Source organism: Pseudophryne corroboree, chromosome 3, assembly GCF_028390025.1.
Source record: "Pseudophryne corroboree isolate aPseCor3 chromosome 3, aPseCor3.hap2, whole genome shotgun sequence".
NCBI lineage: Eukaryota > Metazoa > Chordata > Amphibia > Anura > Myobatrachidae > Pseudophryne > Pseudophryne corroboree.
Window position 1 is genome coordinate 656298279 of NC_086446.1, and position 22621 is coordinate 656320899.

The 22621-nt window shown below is 45.0% G+C and overlaps 1 protein-coding gene and 1 long non-coding RNA gene across 2 annotated transcripts in view; one reads left to right on the top strand and one right to left on the bottom strand.

The window, feature by feature from the left end:
- Nucleotides 1–20486, bottom strand: part of LOC135056523 (uncharacterized) — a 43693-nt gene extending 23207 nt beyond the window's left edge. The window contains exons 1-2 of the long non-coding RNA XR_010244002.1: nucleotides 20390–20486; nucleotides 7832–7881 (exon numbers count right to left, since the gene is read on the bottom strand). This is a non-coding gene — a long non-coding RNA (uncharacterized LOC135056523). The remainder of the gene's footprint in view (nucleotides 1–7831; nucleotides 7882–20389) is intronic.
- Nucleotides 1–22621, top strand: part of REEP3 (receptor accessory protein 3) — a 211547-nt gene that overhangs the window by 131010 nt on the left and 57916 nt on the right. Inside the window, exon 3 of the mRNA XM_063961825.1 lies at nucleotides 7842–7918. Within this exon, the coding sequence (XP_063817895.1) occupies nucleotides 7842–7918 (77 nt within the window). The remainder of the gene's footprint in view (nucleotides 1–7841; nucleotides 7919–22621) is intronic.

Consider the following 22621-nt stretch of genomic DNA (forward strand, 5'->3'; position numbering starts at 1 on the left):
ATTCCAGTGGGACCTGTTGGATAAGTGGTCGAGGTCACACCTACACATGCACAGAAAGATAATCCTGTCGTCAAAAAAAATGGATTTTGCTCCTGTGGTGGTTGCACAGCTCTCACCTGCTAGAGCAGTCTTTTTCAACCAGTGTGCCGTGGCACACTAGTGTGCCGCGACCATTTGCAAAGTGTGCCGCGGAGCCAGAGAAGCGTCCTGCACCTTCAGAATGAATTGTTGGCGCGGGCTCTTCTTAAAGGATCAGTCATGCTCCGGCCATGACCTATGCCTTGGTGACGCGGCGGTGTGATATCATAGGTCACCGCCACCGCATCTCATCACTCAGCCAGCCCACCCGCATACACAACTTCCAGTTCCTGCCTGCATCCACAGCTTTCCTTGCTCACCCACATCCACACCTGCCCGACCGCTGCTCAGTATTTGCAGCACTCCACTATGAATAACCCCCGCCACTGAGGGACAGGGAGGACGACAGCTGACCGGTAGGGGCTAATATTTGTTATGTTATTTCTCCTGTGGGGAGCAATAGGATTTATGGGGGGAACAATGTGAATAATTAATGTGGGAAGCAATATGATTTATGTAGGGAGCAACATGATTTATGTGGGGAGCAATGTGATTGTATTTTCTGTGTAGGCCAATGTGTGTGTGGATTTTTTTTTTTTACTGTGAGGGCCAATGTGTGTTTTTATTTTTGTTTTCCTGTGGGTGAACTGATGGTGTGCCTTGGCAATTTTAAAATATTGTTCGGTGTGCCGCGAGTAATAAAAGGTTGAAAATCACTGTGCTAGAGGGACGTAGGTTCGGGATTCAGGACTGGGTCCTAGTAACCACGGATGCAAGTCTCCGAGGCTGGGGAGCAGTTTCTCAGGGAGAAAACTTCCAGGGACGTTGGTCACAACAGGAAGCCTGCCTTCACATAAACGTTCTGGAGCTAAGAGCCATTTACAACGGCCTTCAACAAGTGGTACATCTTCTTCAAGACCATCCCGTGCAGATCCAGGCGGACAATGTAACAGCAGTCGCATACATAAACAGGCAGGGCGGAACGAAAAGCAGAGCGGCAATGGCAGAGGTGACAAAAATCCTCCGCTGGGCAGAAAAACATCTACAAGCTCTGTCGGCAATATTCATTCCGGGAGTAGACAACTGGGAAGCAGACTTCCTCAGCAGACACGATCTCCATCCAGGAGAGTGGGGCCTCCACCAAGAAGTCTTCACAGATGTGACAAGTCTTTGGGGAGTTCCCCAAATAGACATTATGGCGTCTCTTCTCAACAAGAAGCTTCAGAGATACTGTACCAGGTCGAGAGACCCTCATGCAGTAGCAGTGGATGCACTGGTGACCCAGTGGGTGTTTCCGTCAGTGTATGTTTTCCCTCCACTTCCGCTGATCCCAAAAGTACTCAGGATCATAAGAAAGACAAGGGTTCGAGCAATCTTAATTGCCCCAGACAGGCCAAAAAGGGCTTGGTACCCAGATCTTCAGCATAGCCAGGAAGGGTATTCCTAAGGAGGTCATCCCCACCCTTATTCATGCCAGAAAGGGAGTAACGTCAATACATTACCACCGTATTTGGAGAAAATATGTGTCTTGGTGTGAATCCAAGAAAGCTCCTACGGAAGAGTTTCACTTAGGACGTTTTCTCCATTTTTTTGCAGGATGGTGTGGAGACGGGCCTACGATTGGGATCAATCAAGGTCCAGATTTCGGCCTTGTCAGTGTTCTTCCAAAAACAATTGGCCTCTCTTCCAGAGGTTCAGACCTTCGTGAAAGGGGTTCTGCACATCCAGCCTCCATTCGTGCCTCCAGTGGCACCATGGGAACCTTAACGTGGTATTGCAGTTGGAAAGTGGTGATGCTTTTGGCATTGGCATCCGCAAGGCGGGTGTCGGAAATGGGGGGCCTTGTCTCACAAGAGCCCTTGCCTGATTTTCCATGAAGATAGGGCAGAGTTGCGAACTCGCCAACATTTTCTTCCAAAGGTGGTTTCTGCTTTTCACATAAACCAACCTATTGTGGTGCCAGTAATTACTGACACATTCACTGATTCAAAGTCTCTAGATGTGGTTAGAGCTTTGAAAATCTATGTTGCTAGAACAGCTCGTATTCGGAAAACAGAGGCTCTGTTTGTCCTGTATGATCACAACAAGATTGGCTGTCCTGCTTCCAAGCAGACTATTGCACGTTGGTTTAGAAATACGATTCAGCAAGCTCATACTACGGCTGGATTGCCGTTACCGACGTCTGTAAAGTCCCACTCCACTAGGAAGGTGGGCTCATCCTGGGCGGCTGCCCGGGGGGTCTCGGCATTACAACTTTGCCGAGAAGCTACTTGGTCAGGGTCAAACACATTTGCTATGTTCTACAAGTTTGACACCTTGGCCGATGAGGACCTTAAGTTTGGTCAATCGGTGCTGCAGGGTCATCCGCACTCTCCCGCCCGTACTGGAGCTTTGGTATAGACCCCATGGTCTTGATGTCGTCCCCAGCATCCTCTAGGACGTATGAGAAAATAGGATTTTGATAACCTACCGGTAAATCCTTTTCTCCTAGTCCGTAGAGGATGCTGGGCGCCCGTCCCAGTGCGTACTTTACCTGCAGTTTAGTTATTACAGTTACACAAGTTGTGTTATCTTGGTTTCAGTATGTTGCTGCAATTAGTTCATGCCTGTTGGCGTGTGTTATGTTGAATGCCATGTGTGCGGCATGGTTGAGGGTGTGAGTATGTAGATATCTCACCACTAGTTGGGTGATTCCTTTCCTCGAAATGTCAGTCTCCTTGGGCACAGTTCCTACAACTGAGGTCTGGAGGAGGGGCATAGAGGGAGGAGCCAGTTCACACCCAATGAAAAGTCTTTAGCGTGCCCATGTCTCCTGCAGATCCCGTCTATACCTCATGGTCTTAATGTCGTCCCCAGCATCCTCTACGGACCAGGAGAAAAGGATTTACGGGTAGGTTATCAAAATCCTATTTTTTTCCTTGATCTGTCAAGGGGTCAGAAGCAGTACACAGCGCCGGAGAATTGGTTTTACCAATCTTCTCCAACCATTAGTGCAAATGAAAGCTCAAGCCCAGCAATATTTATTACCAAACTAAGCTGATTGATTTTATGTCGCTGCGATTACAGAAGATTGTCAACCTTCTGACCTCGGTTTAATAAATAGGTCCATCAGTTGGTGTCATAAAGCTTATGTCGTTTCTAATGGCTATGACAAGCTACAGCAATTGGTGGTGAAACTGTTAAATGTTGGTGTTGACTCCTACCACGTCACACCAGATTTGATCTGACATTGCAGTTAATTCATTTTAAACATGACCCATGGGCAATCAGTCTGAAGATATCTGCGACACAATAGAAGGTTGGGTGGCGAACGCTTTAGCAAGAAGCCCATGACACGAGTGACAGGACATTTAAATATAAATGGAATTCCTAAGCTCAAGGAAGTGTTATCGACCGACATGTCGTGCTTCTGTTTGAATTATTATTACAGCGAAATTGCTGGTGTTTGCCACACACTTGGGAATGTTGTCTTTTCATCATCCTCATTGCAAAATAAACTCCTATGTATGCTTCTTCTGTTTACTTTCATTGTTCAATGACTGAGAAGATGGGTTCATTTTTAAACATGGCACATATATGTAGACTCCTACTGTTCATTCATGGACAGCTCTTAGATGATCTGCAGACGGTGATGGTAATGGGGAGTAAGGTGCTGTCATAGGTGACTTGGAGTGCTTGAGGGAGCTTGTATAAAGGAAAACTCTCTGTCATACTGGGCAAATGGATCACTTGCCTTGGCCAAAATAATACGTATAGTTGAGGTGCAATTTATACATGGAAAGGATTTTAATAAATTACTAATAACTGTTTCACAATAAGCAGATGCCAGGTTACTTTGAGTATTTATTTTATGTACAGTAGACCTTGCATTCTAGCTATACATAGAAATGTAGAATTTGATGGCAGATAATTTAATAATGATTTTATTTATATAGCGCTTTTCTCCCGCGGGACTCAGTTGCTTTACATACATCCAACACATGGTACATAGCGCAACAGCATTAGAATTGCATCAAATTGAAAAACATACAGAAATAATTAAGAACAACTACACCTAGAGCAGGGCTGGCCAAACCAGTCCTCGAGATCTACCAACAGTTCACATTTTCCAGACCACCTAGCTAGTGCACAGGTGTAGTCCTTATTAATTAAGATGTGCTACATTCATTCCTTACTGACGATTCTACGGATCTCCAGGAGGCCTGGAAAACATGAACTGTTGGGTGATCTCGATTACCGGTTTGGCCAGCCCTGACCTAGAGAGTACAACAAGCATCTGGGGTGCACTGTGTTGATGTCTGCTGGCAGGGTATACAACTGATGGAGGTACAGCATACTGGTTTAGCATACAGTGGGGACAGAAGTACAAGGTAAACAAAACATGGAGAAGAAAGAGTGATCAGCAAAGTAATACATAGCTTTTACCAGCTCAGAGACTGAGATGGAGAAAAGAAAAAAATAACAACACATATTGTTAGTGAGGCCAAGTCCAATTCTAGTCCAAACTCCAATCATAACTCCGTGCTTCAGGTAACATGCTAAAGATACAAGCTTTAAGATGTCACCCAAGGTCCCTTTTTGGTAACTTCACATCTATTTGTTCCATAGGTCTAGATCAGAGGTTCTCAAACTCGGTCCTCGGGGGCACACACAGTGCATGTTTTGCAGGTCTCCTCACAGAATCGCAAGTGAAATAATTAGCTCCACCTGTGGACCTTTTAAAATGTGTCAGTGAGTAATTAATACACCTGTGCACCTGCTGGGTTACCTGCAAAACATGCACTGTGTGTGCCCCCGAGGACCGGATTTGAGAACCTCTGGTCTAGATGCTTATATACCTAGCTTGTGGTTGGACTACCACCACTGCGATGTGACCACTATGAGGACCCAAGGTGATAGGGGCTCAACACAGTGCCAGCCTGGAGGCCTCCTCTGAGTATGTGCAGTGATACCTCAGCCTCTTTAGAGAGCAGAGCTGAGGGACCTTGACAACATTTTACTGTGGGGTGTGGTGATGCACAGTTTATCCCCATGACTCTTATTTTGCATTTGCTGTCTTTTCCTTAAAATGACATATCCATAAAACAAATTTCAGCACATGATTTGGCCCATGAATATTTTATTGCCAAGAGCAAAGTATGTGAAATTTGTGCTTTTAAACAGTGCTAGGTAATAGATTTCTAAATAATTAAACAGGCAATCGAGGCATCAAAGTAGAACCGCTTTCTGATAGCTTAGATTTATTTCCACTGCCAGTTAAATATTTAAATGTTTTGTCTTCTCCAAGTTTTTATAATTTTTTTTTATTGACTATTATTTAACTCAGTCTTTGCACAATGCGATATATGTTTTATTTAACCATGGACCAATTTAACAGAATTGCGATGCTATTATGTGTAATGGCTATATGGGATTTTCTGGATTCTGTAGCATTTCGTTCCTCCAGTAACAGGATGGCAAAACTCACGTAGGCTGGCTGAAAAGGCATTATTAATTACTAATCTTATATCATTCAGCTCTCCTATCAAGGAGGACAGATCATGGCTCAGAATTGCCTGTACAACCCTAGCCACACATAAAACGGGTGTGGTATAAAGATGCGACGTTCAGGATATCTGCTTATGAAACGTTCAACATTGTGAAAATTAGGCATTTTTTCATTGACTTATCAACCAACCCTAAACTCTACGGTCAACATTCTGACTGTGTCCATGCTGATCATACATCGATAGGACAACAACAAAAAAACCCCTCTTGTGTTGGCAGTAAATTGGCAGCTTCTACTGTGTTTTGGAATGATTTATAAGGCCCACTGTTTCTGTACAAGAGCCTTGCACAGCCGTTTGGTCTGTTTTGACCTTTAGACCAGTGGTTCCCAAACTCAGTCCTCAGGATCCTACACAGTTTACGTCTTGCAGGTCATCCAGCAGATGCACAGGTGTGTTCTTTACTCACTGACACATTTTAAAATATCCACAGGTGGAGCTAATGATTTCACTTGTGATTCTGTGAGTAGACCTGGAAAACATGAACTGTGTAGGACTGAGTTTGAGAACCTTTCCTTTAGACAAAATGGCCCAAACTTACCTTGAGAACTAATAATATATGTAATACCGTTGGCTAGTCACCATGATGGTTATACGTTTGGGCAGACAGAGGATAGTCCTGTACATGGGGAGTGTAAACCACTAAATACTGAGACCTTGTTCTAATAAAACCTATCCAAAGTATGTAAGAATGATACACTTCAGCTTTGTGCAAACATAAGTGATCTACAGGCTGGTGCTGAGGTACAGTAGATAGTTGTCCATGATGTAGAACCAATTTTGCCTCAAAGCAACTGCTCCACTGCAGTGTGTTTTTAAGAAAGCCAATTGGACTAACAAATTACATATTTGTACAGAATAAAACTGTAATTTGTATAATTGGTTTACAAGTTAGGAAATCCAATTATATCCCTTCTGTTAGGCAATCACTAGTAAATGAGCACACATTTTTACGTGTATGCAGTAGCTTACAGATCAGATCTTTTGTCTGCTGCTCAGTCACCGTTCTGGCATTGTAGAATACTGTATATACAGTAAGCCTGAACCAATTACATTCTAGGGCTCCTCATACATGTGTGACTTTGGCAGTGCCGGCATACCATATGAATGTTTGTTCTACAGTACTTCTTTTGATCAGTGCTTTTTTGTACATTTGTTTTTCAGCTTTAATATTTATGTTTTTACTTTATGCCCTGAAAATAGTTATTTGTTATCTTTACAGATATAGGGGTCAATTCTATTCTCCGACAGTTGAATAGCGCCGGGAGTTTGCTCCCGACGCTATTCAATTCAGCTCCAGTTAAGTCGGCGATGGCCCGTTCTCGCCGACTTAACAAGTAGTTTTGTCGGGAGAGCGTGCATTCTCCGACTTAACTACCCGCGGCAATGCTGATTCCCGACAGAATCAGCCTCGCGCCGGCCGCGCGGCAGCACTTTTGTCGGGTTTCTTCTCTCATCCCCCGGGGATGAGAGAAGAATTCCCGACAATTGAGGGTCAGTCGTCGCTGTATTGAATAGCGGCGGGAGCAAACTCCCGGCGCTATTCAACTGTTGCCGAATTGAATTGACCCCAAAGTGACCATGCATTTTTTTATAAACCTATTCTGGTTGTAAGTTTTAGTTAGGGGAAAAAAAACTTTTTTTTTTTTTTTTTTTTTTTTTGGAGGAGAAAGACAGCTGCTGCTCTAAACTCGTCTATTATTTTGTATACTAGAGTCGGTTACAGGGGATATCCACCTTTTTTAATTTTTTACCTTTCAATGATTGTTTACAATTGCAGTGCTTTAAGTAGGAAAATAAGATCGTGTTAAAGTACTGTAATTTAAAAGATACAGTATGTTTGCTTAATTGCATCTAGCTCAGGTGAAAGCATGTACTTTTTCATTTTTTTTATTTTTATTACAGGCTTTCAGCAAACTTGTGTGTTTTATGTCGTCCTTCTTTGGCGTTAGACTTTAGCTAGCTACGCACTATACAATTATTGGATCGGTTTGTCAATAATCGGGTGATTAGTTTTATTGTGTAGGCATGAGTTTTGGCCAAATGCCAATCAAACCGTCCAAAAAAAATGGACAGAAACTCGTGAATCATGTTAAAAACATGATTAGTAAAACACATTAGTTTCAGTTGTGTAGCTCACACCATCACTTTGCTGTACAATAGAAATAGAACGTGCGCCACAAAAATGTGATCCATTTGTCTGTTACCTTGTTTTAGGTCCGATGGATGATGTACTGGATTGTTTTTGCCCTTTACACTGTAACAGAAACATTAGCAGATTTAACAATATGCTGGTAAGTAAAAAATACTTTACAAACTTGTATTTATATTTGTCTCTTGTTTGCAGTGCTATAATATTCATTCTTTAGGTCTTAGTGGTATGCAGTGTAGTCATGTGGAACATGTTTACATGTTGGTTATCAATGTATAGTGTTATTGGAATTCCCCACTGCACATATATATTTTACAACCATTAAGGAAATGGGTATGGTTTATTAGATCGACAGTAAAAAGTTTGACGGTGTGTAGGTCGACTTGCACAAGGTTGTCATGAAAAAGGTTTTTGGGGTGTCCATTTTTTACTTTTAGCACAAAGGACCCCCAATTAGTGTACCGCATCTCCCTGCAGGGCTCGCTTTGCTTGCCATGCTCCAGGCAAGGTGCCTCGCTCTGCTACTGCTGCACTTAGCACAGGTTACCGCTCCCAATCATAGTCCACATGGATAGTAAAGTATAAAAAAGTTGTGAAAAACTCATGTTGACCGAATAGTGTTGGCTTAATGCATATTGAGCAGTAGTGCATACTTACATGTTAATGGTATTCACCTAGTTAGATTTTTAAAATAATAGTAATATTTCTAAATACGATGGGAAATGTTTTAGAACTGCATATATCTCACAAAAAAGTTTCTGCATCATTTTTATTTATATAGAACAGAACATTGAGTTCTAATGCAGGGTTTTTTTTCTGTTTTTTTTTTTTTTGCAACTCGCTAGCACCCAACTGCTAATATTGTATCCAGATGCACAATTTGCACTAAATCATTGCAACCAATCAGGTGCTTGCTTTCTTACTAGACCAGTGGTTCCCAAACTGGGCGCTGTGCCATTTGCAGGGGTGCCATGGTTTGGTGGTCCAGTCCCAAATTAAATGATTTATGGTAAGTGTGATAGGCAATATAGTGTTGGTGGCTACCAAACATAAAATACATGGGGAGACAGAAGCGTACCACCGCCATATAACAGAACCTAAGGACGATAGATGTGCACAATTTACATAATATTTTTTGCTGATCATCTAAATAAGACATTTTTGGCCTTGTGCTGCCATATAAAAGAAACAATGCTGAGACTCTAGGGTGCTGTGATTCAAGAAAGTTTGGGAACCTATAGACCAATAACAGCTAATTGGGTATTGTGGTTCAGTGCTACATGCAAATGAGGTTAGTAAAAGGGGCCTTGTTGCAGGGAAGCCACTTTTCTCTAACGTCCTAAGTGGATGCTGGGGACTCCGTAAGGACCATGGGGAATAGCGGCTCCGCAGGAGACTGGGCACAAAGTAAAAAGCTTTAGGACTACCTGGTGTGCACTGGCTCCTCCCCCTATGACCCTCCTCCAAGCCTCAGTTAAGATTTTGTGCCCGAACGAGAAGGGTGCAATCTAGGTGGCTCTCCTGAGCTGCTTAGAGAAAAAGTTTAAAGTAGGTTTTTTACTTTCAGTGAGACCTGCTGGCAACAGGCTCACTGCATCGAGGGACTAAGGGGAGAAGAAGCGAACTCACCTGCGTGCAGAGTGGATTGGGCTTCTTGGGCTACTGGACATTAGCTCCAGAGGGACGATCACAGGCCCAGCCATGGATGGGTCCCGGAGCCGCGCCGCCGTCCCCCTTACAGAGCCAGAAGACTGGAGTCCGGAAAATCGGCGGCAGAAGACGTCCTGTCTTCATTAAGGTAGCGCACAGCACCGCAGCTGTGCGCCATTGCTCTCAGCACACTTCACACTCCGGTCACTGAGGGTGCAGGGCGCTGGGGGGGGCGCCCTGAGACGCAATAGAAATACCTTTTTTTGGCTAAAAATACATCACATATAGCTCCTGGGCTATATGGATGTATTTAACCCCTGCCTAAATTACAATAAAAAAAGCGGGAGAAAGGCTGCCGAAAAGGGGGCAGAGCCTATCTCCTCAGCACACTGGCGCCATTTTTTCCTCACAGCTCCGTTGGAGGAAGGCTCCCTGACTCTCCCCTGCAGTCCTGCACTACAGAAACAGGGTAAAACAAGAGAGGGGGGGCATAAAATTGGCATATAAAGGTATACAGCAGCTATATTAGGGAAAAACCCTTATATAAGGTTATCCCTGTATATATATATATATATATATATATATATATATATATATATATATATATATATATATATAGCGCTCTGGTGTGTGCTGGCAAACTCTCCCTCTGTCTCCCCAAAGGGCTAGTGGGGTCCTGTCCTCTATCAGAGCATTCCCTGTGTGTGTGCGGTGTGTCGGTACGTTGTGTCAACATGTATGAGGAGGAAAATGGTGTGGAGGCGGAGCAATTGCCTGTGTTAGTGATGTCACCCTCTAGGAAGTCGACACCTGACTGGATGATCTTATGGAAAGAATTACGTGATAGTGTCAGCACTTTACAAAAGTCTGTTGTCGACATGAGACAGCCGGATAATCAGTTAATACCTGTACAGGCGTCTCAAACACCGTCAGGGGCTCTAAAGCGCCCGTTACATCAGGTCGATACAGACACAGACACGGACACTGATTCCAGTGTCGACGGTGAAGAAACAAACGTATTTTCCAGTAGGGCTACACGTTACATGATCACGGCAATGAAGGAGGTTTTGAACATTTCTGATACTACAAGTACCACAAAAAAGGGTATTATGTGGGGTGTGAAAAAACTACCCGTAGTTTTTCCTGAATCAGATGAATTAAATGAGGTGTGTGATGAAGCGTGGGTTTCCCCCGATAAAAAACTGCTAATTTCTAAAAAATTATTGGCATTATACCCTTTCCCGCCAGAGGTTAGGGCGCGCTGGGAAACACCCCCTAGGGTGGATAAGGCGCTCACACGCTTATCAAAACAAGTGGCGTTACCGTCTCCTGATACGGCCGCCCTCAAGGAACCAGCTGATAGGAAGCTGGAAAATGTCCTAAAAAGTATATACACACATACTGGTATTATACTGCGACCAGCAATCGCCTCAGCCTGGATGTGCAGTGCTGGGGTGGCTTGGTCAGATTCCCTGACTGAAAATATTGATACCCTGGACAGGGACAATATATTATTGACTATAGAGCGTTTAAAAGATGCGTTTCTATATATGCGAGATGCACAGAGGGATATTTGCACTCTGGCATCAAGAGTAAGTGCGATGTCCATTTCTGCCAGAAGAGGATTATGGACGCGACAGTGGTCAGGGGATGCGGATTCCAAACGGCATATGGAAGTATTGCCGTATAAAGGGGAGGAGTTATTTGGGGTCTGTCTATCGGACTTGGTGACCACGGCAACGGCCGGGAAATCCACCTTTCTACCCCAAGTCACCTCGCAGCAGAAAAAGATACCGTCTTTTCAGGCTCAGTCCTTTCGTCCCCATAAGGGCAAGCGGGCAAAAGGCCACTCATATCTGCCCCGGGGCAGAGGAAGGGGAAAAAGACTGCAGCAGACAGCCTCTTCCCACGAACAGAAGCCCTCCCCCGCTTCTGCCAAGTCCTCAGCATGACGCTGGGGCCTTACAAGCGGACTCAGGCACGGTGGGGGCCCGTCTCAAGATTTTCAGCGCGCAGTGGGCTCACTCGCAAGTGGACCCCTGGATCCTGCAGGTAGTATCTCAGGGGTACAAATTGGAATTCGAGGCGTCTCCCCCTCGCCGGTTCCTGAAGTCTGCTTTACCAACGTCTCCCCCCGACAGGGAGGCGATATTGGAAGCCATTCACAAGCTGTATTCCCAGCAGGTGATAATCAAGGTACCCCTCCTACAACAGGGAAAGGGGTATTATTCCACGCTGTTTGTGGTACCGAAGCCGGACGGCTCGGTGAGACCCATTTTAAATCTGAAATCCTTGAACACTTACATAAGAAGGTTCAAGTTCAAGATGGAGTCACTCAGAGCAGTGATAGCGAACCTGGAAGAAGGGGACTATATGGTGTCTCTGGACATCAAGGATGCTTACCTCCATGTCCCAATTTGCCCTTCTCACCAAGGGTACCTCAGGTTTGTGGTACAGAACTGTCATTATCAGTTTCAGACGCTGCCGTTTGGATTGTCCACGGCACCCCGGGTCTTTACCAAGGTAATGGCCGAAATGATGATTCTTCTTCGAAGAAAAGGCGTCTTAATTATCCCTTACTTGGACGATCTCCTGATAAGGGCAAGGTCCAGAGAACAGTTAGAGGTCGGAGTAGCACTATCTCAAATAGTACTACGACAGCACGGTTGGATTCTAAATATTCCAAAATCGCAGCTGATTCCGACGACGCGTCTGCTGTTCCTAGGGATGATTCTGGACACAGTACAGAAAAAGGTGTTTCTCCCGGAGGAGAAAGCCAGGGAGTAATCCGACCTAGTCAGGAACCTCCTAAGACCAGGCCAGGTGTCAGTGCATCAATGCACAAAGGTCCTGGGAAAGATGGTGGCTTCTTACGAAGCGATTCCATTCGGCAGATTCCACGCAAGAACTTTTCAGTGGGATCTGCTGGACAAATGGTCCGGATCGCATCTTCAAATGCATCAGCGGATAACCCTGTCTCCAAGGACAAGGGTGTCTCTCCTGTGGTGGTTACAGAGTGCTCATCTCCTAGAGGGCCGCAGATTCGGCATTCAGGATTGGGTCCTGGTGACCACGGATGCCAGCCTGAGAGGCTAGGGAGCAGTCACACAGGGAAAAAATTTCCAGGGCTTGTGGTCAAGCATGGAAACGTCACTTCACATAAATATCCTGGAACTAAGGGCCATTTACAATGCCCTAAGTCAGGCAAGGCCTCTGCTTCAGGGTCAGTCGGTGTTGATCCAGTCGGACAACATCACGGCAGTCGCCCACGTAAACAGACAGGGCGGCACAAGAAGCAGGAGGGTAATGACGGAAGTTGCAAGGATTCTTCGCTGGGCGGAAAATCATGTGATAGCACTGTCAGCAGTGTTCATTCCGGGAGTGGACAACTGGGAAGCAGACTTCCTCAGCAGACACGATCTCCACCCGGGGGAGTGGGGACTTCACCCAGAAGTCTTCCACATGATTGTGAACCGTTGGGAAAAACCAAAGGTGGACATGATGGCGTCCCGCCTCAACAAAAAACTGGACAGATATTGCGCCAGGTCAAGGGACCCTCAGGCAATAGCTGTGGACGCTCTGGTAACACCGTGGGTGTACCGATCAGTGTATGTGTTCCCTCCTCTACCTCTCATACCCAAGGTATTGAGAATCATAAGAAGGAGAGGAGTAAAGACTATACTCGTGGCTCCGGATTGGCCAAGAAGGACTTGGTACCCGGAACTTCAAGAGATGCTCACGGAAGACCCGTGGCCTCTACCTCTAAGAAAGGACCTGCTCCAGCAGGGACCATGTCTTTTTCAAGACTTACCGCGGCTGCGTTTGACGGCATGGCGGTTGAACGCCGGATCCTGAAGGATAAAGGCATTCCGGATGAAGTCATCCCTACCCTGATCAAAGCCAGGAAGGATGTAACTGTGCAACATTATCACCGTATTTGGCGTAAATATATTGCGTGGTGTGAGGCCAGGAAGGCCCCTACAGAGAAATTTCAACTGGGTCGTTTCCTGCATTTCCTGCAAACAGGACTGTCTATGGGCCTAAAATTAGGGTCCATTAAGGTTCAAATTTCGGCCCTGTCAATATTCTTCCAAAAAGAACTAGCTTCAGTTCCTGAAGTTCAGACGTTTGTCAAGGGGGTACTGCATATACAGCCTCCTTTTGTGCCTCCAGTGGCACCTTGGGATCTCAATGTAGTTTTGGGATTCCTAAAATCACATTGGTTTGAACCACTCACCACTGTGGACTTAAAATATCTCACATGGAAAGTGGTAATGCTGTTAGCCCTGGCTTCAGCCAGGCGTGTCTCAGAATTGGCGGCTTTATCCTATAAAAGCCCTTACCTAATTTTTCATACGGATAGGGCAGAATTGAGGACTCGGCCTCAATTTCTTCCTAAGGTGGTTTCAGCATTTCACTTAAACCAGCCTATTGTGGTGCCTGCGGCTACTAGGGACTTGGAGGATTCCAAGTTGCTAGACGTAGTCAGGGCCCTGAAAATATATGTTTCCAGGACGGCTGGAGTCAGAAAATCTGACTCGCTGTTTATCCTGTATGCACCCAACAAGCTGGGTGCTCCTGCTTCTAAGCAGACGATTGCTCGTTGGATTTGTAGTACAATTCAGCTTGCACATTCTGTGGCAGGCCTGCCACAGCCAAAATCTGTAAAAGCCCATTCCACACGGAAAGTGGGCTCATCTTGGGCGGCTGCCCGAGGGGTCTCGGCTTTACAACTTTGCCGAGCAGCTACTTGGTCAGGGGCAAACACGTTTGCTAAATTCTACAAATTAGATACCCTGGCTGAGGAGGACCTGGAGTTCTCTCATTCGGTGCTGCAGAGTCATCCGCACTCTCCCGCCCGTTTGGGAGCTTTGGTATAATCCCCATGGTCCTTACGGAGTCCCCAGCATCCACTTAGGACGTTAGAGAAAATAAGAATTTACTTACCGATAATTCTATTTCTCATAGTCCGTAGTGGATGCTGGGCGCCCATCCCAATACTTGTACATAGGCCCTCATTCCGAGTTGATCGCTCGCAAGGCGAATTTAGCAGAGTTGCTCAGGCTAAGCCTACGCCTACTGGGAGTGTATCTTAGCTTCTTAAAATTGCGACCGATGTATTCGCAATATTGCGATTACAAACTACTTAGCAGTTTCAGAGTAGCTTCAGACTTACTCGGCATCTGCGATCAGTTCAGTGCTTGTCGTTCCTGGTTTGACGTCATAAACACACCCAGCGTTCGCCCAGACACTCCCCCGTTTCTCCGGCCACTCCTGCGTTTTTTCCGGAAACGGTAGCGTTTTTATCCACACGCCCCGAAAACGCCGTGTTTCCGCCCAGTAACACCCATTTCCTGTCAATCACACTACGATCGCCGGAGCGAAGAAAAAGCCGTGAGTAAAAATACTATCTTCATTGTAAAATTACTTGGCGCAGTCGCAGTGCGATTATTGCGCATGCGTACTAAGCGGAATTTCACTGCGATGCGATGAAAATTACCGAGCGAACGACTCGGAATGAGGGCCATAGTTATTGTTACAAAAATCGGGTTATTATTGTTGTGAGCCATCTTTTCAGAGGCTCCTTTGTTATCATGCTGTTAACTGGGTTCAGATCACAAGTTGTACGGTGTGATTGGTGTGGCTGGTTTGAGTCTTACCCGGGATTCAAAATCCTTCCTTATTGTGTACGCTCGTCCGGGCACAGTATCCTAACTGAGGCTTGGAGGAGGGTCATAGGGGGAGGAGCCAGTGCACACCAGGTAATCCTAAAGCTTTTTACTTTGTGCCCAGTCTCCTGCGGAGCCGCTATTCCCCATGGTCCTTACGGAGTCCCCAGCATCCACTACGGACTATGAGAAATAGAATTATCGGTAAGTAAATTCTTATTATAACCTGGTATGATGGATTACAGAAACCCAATCCTCACATGTAAATACTGTTTGAGATCTTGGTGACATTTTTAGATGTTTGACATTTTTATGCAATGCGATTTGTATGTGTGTATTTGTGATTGCTATAAATCACATTTTCACACTTCCACAAAAGGATAAAGACAAAACACTGAAAATCTGTGGTGGTGGTGTTTTTGCTTTTTTTTTTTTTTTTACATTTCTTAAATATTCTCGACCTCCACCTATGGCTTCACTACATCTGCTTGGCTTATATACACTTTTATGACTTCTATGCTCTTAAGTTCATGCTTTAGTAGTCTTTTTATTTTATTGTCTATAAGAAGGGATTTATAAAATGATATTGTTTTCCGGAGAAAACTGCTTCCTTCCCCGGTAATAGACTCTGAATAGTGTTATACAGTAGAATGATCCAGGAAAATTAGAAGCCTTAAGTTTTAGCAGTGATGAAATCGTTGCCCACTTTAGTACGTGCAGTCTCTGTGCAGAGTTGTGAAAGTTGTACTGAGGAAGGTCCAGTAGATTTGTGGGAGTAAAGGAAGCAGATGAGCCAAGAGTAGGCATGTTTTCCAAGAAGCTTGGAGGGGCATGGGATTTAAGAGATGTGGTGATTGGCGAGAAAATTTGGTTCAGCATTTTGTATGTTTGTTTTCTTGTCGATTTACCACAGGCCAGTTATGGAATGCTTGAATAATAAGAGATACCAGTTTGGAGATAGAGGTTAGAAGTTGCCTGGGATGAGCACAGGAGACAGCAGTAAGACTGATTTATAAAGGAAAATGGTCTAATAGGCAGGTTGTACAGTGCGAGAAGAGAGTAGATACTTCCTCTTCATTTCTGGCATAAAATGAATAGAAGGTGTTATATAGCTTAGTGAAGGAATCATGGGGCAGATGTATTAAGCCTGGAGCAGTAATAAAGAAGTGATAAGTGGAAGTTGATAATGCACCAGCCAATCATTACGGTTTTGAAAATGATAGGAGCTGATTGACTGGCGCGTTATCACCTTCCACTAATCACTTTTTTATCACTTCTCCAGGCTTAATACATCTGCCCCTATGTACTGCATATTTGGCAGTGGCTAGAGGGTTACTGTAGAAGTGTTAATATCCATATTTTTCAGGATGTACTGTACACTATTTTCATCAGCGAAGTTTTAACGGACGCCAAGAAGAAATAGTAGCTGGAGCCACTTGACCAAAGGCTGTTGCTAAGGTTTGGTTAACATGTAACTCCTGTAGAGGAAACTATAGAAATACCTGAGTAGTTATTGTTGCAGAGAGGTAGAGAGTTGTTGAAAAGTGTCGAATTTCTATGTGTGTATTGGGGCTTGGCAGCGTTCCAGTGAGCAGATGTTAATGTGTTGTAGGACAGCCTCCAGGTGGACAGATGCTTGTTTGAGAGAGGGGAAAGACTGGTAAGAAAACCTTTTTAGGGGTATATGCAATTGCGGTCGAATTCCCGAAAATGTCGAAAAACTGGACATTTTCGCCCCAAAAAAAAATCGACTGCAATTCAGTACTTTTCGTCAAAAAAACGGACTTTCCAAATTCGACTTTTTGAAATTCGACATTTGTCAAATTCGACATTTTTGCAATGGTACAAATGCGGCAATTCGACAAAAGTATATTCAATTGAAGTTTGGAAATTCGACAACCGTGCTTTTAGACAGTAAATTTGTCCTTTTCAATCTGCCACACTTTGGTGGCGGAATGTAATAAAAATTTTTTAAAACATGTTTTTTTTTTTGTGTTTTTTTTTTTATTGGTAATAGCATATCTATTTATATTAGAAGGGATTAGGTACTTGGTTTGTCTATTTTGGAGGCACAAGTATTATTTATATATTTTTTAAAATATTATTATTATTTTTTTTTAAATGGAATGGTAAAAATCAGAAAAAAAATTGCGTGGGGTCCCCCCTCCTAAGCATAACCAGCCTCGGGCTCTTCGAGCCGGTCCTGGTTCTAAAAATCCGGGGGGAAAAATGACAGGGGATCCCCCGTATTTTTAAAACCAGCACCGGGCTCTGCGCCTGGTGCAAAAAATACGGGGGACAAAAAGAGTAGGGGTCCCCCGTATTTTTTACACCAGCATCGGGCTCCACTAGCTGGACAGATAATGCCACAGCCGGGGGTCACTTTTATACAGCGCCATGCGGCCGTGGCATTAAATATCCAACTAGTCACCCCTGGCCGGGGTACCCTGGGGGAGTGGGGACCCCTTCAATCAAGGGGTGTCCCCCCCCAGCCACCCAAGGGCCAGGGGTGAAGCCCGAGGCTGTGTCCCCCCCCCCCCCATCCAAGGGCTGCGGATGGGGGGCTGATAGCCTTGAGAAAATTGAAAGAATATTGTTTTTTCCAGTAGTACTACAAGTCCCAGCAAGCCTCCCCCCCGCAAGCTGGTACTTGGAGAACCACAAGTACCAGCATGCGGGAGAAAAACGGGGCCGCTGGAACCTGTAGTTCTACTGGAAAAAAATACCCAAATAAAAACAGGACACGCACACCGTGAGAGTAAAACTTTATTTCACACATGTCAACACACACACATACTTACCTATGTTCACACGCCGACCTCTGTCCACTTGTCCAAGTAGAATCCACGTGTACCTGTGAATAAAATTATACTCGCCTCAATCCAGTGTCCGGATCTTTTAAAATAATCCTCGTACTTGGCAAAACAACAAAACGAACACCCGGACCAAACGGACTGAAAGGGGTCCCATGTTTACACATGGGACCCCTTTCCCCGAATGCAGAGACCCCCCCGTGACTGCTGTCACAGAAATGTCCCTTCAGCCAATCAGGAAGCGCTACTTCGTGGCACTCTCCTGATTGGCTGTATGCGCGTCTGCTGGCAGACAGCGCATCGCAAAGCCTCTCCATTATATTCAATGGTGGGAACTTTGCGGTCAGCGGTGGGGTTACCCGCGGTCAGCCGCTGACCGCGGGTGACCTCACCGCTGACCGCAAAGTTCCCACCATTGAATATAATGGGGGGGTTTTGCGATGCGCTGTCTGACAGCTCAGACGCGCATAGCCAATCAGCAGAGTGCCAGGACGTTGCGCTCGCTGATTGGCTGAAGGGACCTTTCTGTGACAGCAGTCACGGGGGGGTCTCTGCATTCGGGGAAAGGGGTCCCATGTGTAAACATGGGATCCCTTTCAGTCCGTTTGGTCCGGGTGTTCGTTTTGTTGTTTTGCCAAGTACGAGGATTATTTTAAAAGATCCGGACACTGGATTGAGGTGAGTATAATTTTATTCACAGGTACACGTGGATTCTACTTGGACAAGTGGACAGAGGTCGGCGTGTGAACATAGGTAAGTATGTGTGTGTGTCGACATGTGTGAAATAAAGTTTTACTCTCACGGTGTGCGTGTCCTGTTTTTATTTGGGTATTTTTTTTCCAGTAGAACTACAGGTACCAGCGGGCCCGTTTTTCTCCCACATGCTGGTACTTGTGGTTCTCGAAGTACCAGCTTGCGGGGGAGGCTTGCTGGGACTTGTAGTAGTACTGGAAAAAACAATATTCTTTCAATTTTCTCAAGGCTATCAGCCCCCCATCCGCAGCCCTTGGATGGGGGGGACAGCCTCGGGCTTCACCCCTGGCCCTTGGGTGGCTGGGGGGGACCCCTTGATTGAAGGGGTCCCCACTCCCCCAGGGTACCCCGGCCAGGGGTGACTAGTTGGATATTTAATGCCACAGCCGCAGGGCGCTGTATAAAAGTGACCCCCGGCTGTGGCATTATCTGTGCAGCTAGTGGAGCCCGATGCTGGTGTAAAAAATACGGGGGACCCCTACTCTTTGTCCCCCGTATTTTTTGCACCAGGCGCAGAGCCCGGTGCTGGTTTTAAAAATACGGGGGATCCCCTGTAATTCCCCCCCCCTCCCCCCCGGATTTTTAGAACCAGGACCGGCTCGAAGAGCCCGAGGCTGGTTATGCTTTGGAGGGGGGGACCCCACGCAATTTTTTTTTCGGGTTTTTCCGGTTTTTTAAAAATCGGATCAAAATCCGTCAAATCGGCCGTTTTTCGACAGCGGGACTGTCGAATCCGTTTTTTATTGAATATGTTGAATTCCGGCACCCACTTGCAGGAATTCGACGGTCGAATTAAAAAACGGGTGAAAAATTGCCGCGATAAGCGGGAATTGCATATACCCCTTAGTCTTGAAATAGGAAGATCGAGTCTGTGACCATCACAGTGATTATTATTGTTCCAGTGAGAGGGGCCAAATAAGGAGGTCAGAGTATTGGAGGTACAAGAAGAATGCAAATAATCTTCAGACATAAATCTTTCAAACAAATGCAGTTAACTGCAATACCAGAAAACAACCTCCACTCCTTCAGTAGCCTTTTTCTCCTTACTTTAATAACCTATAAATAAGTAATATAGTAATAAGTAATCTTTGTTGAAAGATGAACACACTGGCCTTTTATAATTCCCTTCTATTTATATGGATTAATTATACTGCCCAGCAGAGCGCACAGACCAGCACCAGAAGTTTAGAAATTCTACCCAGAGTTTATTTCCATTAGCAGAGGACAAAACACACACCCTGCCTGATCTTTCAGGGGCCAGCACCATACACAAAAATGGATTTGGCATCAGCCTTCAATGTATAATTGACTGCATATGTTCCTTCTCCTCTGCCAGAGCTGTGTTTCACAGTGTTCAGTAAGGAGCTTGGAATGCTGTATTTTATACGTGGGCATTTGTTTCCACCTCTGCAGTCATATGCCGGGGGTGATTTCATTGTGCCGTAGTGCAACAAGGTCATATACAGTAAATAGCTTAGAGGACTGAATGTAGAAATCATTTGCCACGTGTAATTCTATGTTTTTTGTATAGTTTCATTTTTTTTATTTTTCTAATGGAAAAAAGTGACTATAAAGTTCTGTTAAGGGTTATGAATAGTGATGACAAAACCGGATGATTTTGGGTCCTACAAATACCCAGGATTATAATAATATTTAAGTATAATATTTAGTATTACATGATTCCAAACACACAGTAGACTGGGTCAGCAGCAGTGGGTTGCTACTTACCTTCTCAGTTCCTGTAGTGTTGACCAGTCCTCTCGGGCTCTCCAAGCTTCCCATGGTAGAATAGATTGAGCCCTGTGATATAGCTGCTCTCAGTCACTGATAAGCCTGGAATGTGGTGATGTCATCACTGTGTGGTGTACTCCAGGCCAATCAGTGACTGAGCCGCATCGCAGGACTCTACCTCCACTACTGCAGCTGGGCCTGCAGGAGTACAGTGAGAGAAACCTCGTCTGAATGCCACTATGTGAATAAGGTAAGTGAAAAGTGTCAGGGGAGGAAGGAGAACATTAATAGCACAAAGGGGGGGAGATGGTAAGGATGGAGGAGATACCTAGCAGAGAGGACAGAGGGTATTTGGAGGGCATTAAGGAGAGGATTGGGGGGTGGCTGGATGTTAAAGAGGTCAGAAGTGGTGGGTCTGGATAGTAGAGAAAGACAGGAGATAGAAAATGGAGGGCAGGAGTGTAGAAGAAATGAAAAATATATTATACAATGTAATCCTTTTTGTTTTTTGTTTTTTTAAACCATTTCTTTCTAAATCCCAATCCTGAGATTAATCACAGGATCTCTGTTTTGGAGCTTGTTGATTCCAAAATCACAAAATGATTTTAGGTTTGTAATGCCCATAATAATTAGATCCATATGGGGATGATAAATCTGGCTATACCAATTTTCAAAACCTATAGCAGCTGCACGTAATATTGACAAATATGACACAGGAACTTGGGCCAATTTGTGACTTTTGTGTTTTTCTGCTTTAACATCCTAAGGGTGTAACTGACATTTTAAGAAGTAGATGTTCTGTTCTGCTTTGTTCCAATATACTAGCCCCAGAGCTGTTGTACATGTCTGCACATTCACACAGGAGACAAAGCTGTAGATGAAGGGGGTAATGTAGAAGTATGACAAGTTATAGGCCCTACACACTGGGCGATTTTTTGAAAGATATGAACGATCTCGTTCATAAATGAACGAGAACTCGTTCATATCTTTCAGTGTGGAGACTCCAGCGATGAACGATGCGCGTCCCCGCGCTCGTTCATCGCTGGTCTCCCGTCGGCTGTGCATGCAGGCCAATATGGACGATCTCGTCCATATTTGCCTGCACTTCAATGCAGCCGCGTGACGGGGGGAGTGAAGAAACTTCACTCCCCCCGTCACTGCCCCCCCGCCGCCGGGTCGCTCGTCGGCTGTATCCGCCGTCGGGCAGCTCGGCGGCGGGTCGGCCAGTGAGTAGGGCCCCTTAGAAATACTGGGCACATTTCTTCAGTCTTACTGGTTAGACAGGGTCGGCAAACATGCCACGTATGTCACTCACAGATTCCTCTCAACATGTCAAAGATTTCCAGGATGTTTTTTGCCTACTTTTATTCTGTCTCACTGTCCTTAGCTGACCTTCTCTTACTTGGTTGGCTCAGAACTGGTTTCTGTGCAGCGAGGCAGATATAATCTATTTTTACTCTTTGTATGATTCATTTGGTATTTTCCTTTTTGTCTACATACAACCCCTTATTGCCCAGCCTGTTTGTAACTAACGTAAGGTCTTCAGTAAAATGTATGAGATTACGCTGAGCATTGACTGTTATTAGTCATTTAAAAACTGTCCTCTGGGGCTGATTCAGCCCTGCACATGAGGATTGAATCAGTTACATAGAAACATAGAAACATAGAATTTGACGGCAGATAAAAACCACTTGGCCCATCTAGTCTGCCCTGTTTTATTTTATCCTTTAGGCAATCTCAACCCTTTTTTAACCTTAATTCTTTGTAAGGATATTCATATGCCTGTCCCAAGCATGTTTAAATTGCCCTACAGTCTTAGCCTCTACCACCTCTGATGGGAGGCTATTCCACTTATCCACTACCCTTTCTGTGAAGTAATTTTTCCTTATATTTCCCCTGAACCTCCCCCCTTTCAGTCTCAATTGCGATTGACCAATGTTTTCGGCAGTGCTTATGTGTCGCGGCCACAGTGCACATGTTCTGCAATGTCACTACAGTCCTGGTTGTAGCGTCCTGGACATCGCAGCCTGATTGGCTTCCTCATTGATCGATTTCCGATGCAGATTTACCGGCCTCTGTAGCAGAGTTCTGGCAACCGTTCTAACTAACATTAGGGTTGCTCAGATGGTCAATGCTGTCTGCTGGTGAACAGATACTGCATGTTTGGACACAGCAGTGGATCATAGAAGCCGGCAGTGGGCGTATTTTTACTTAAGACTCCTCCTGTGG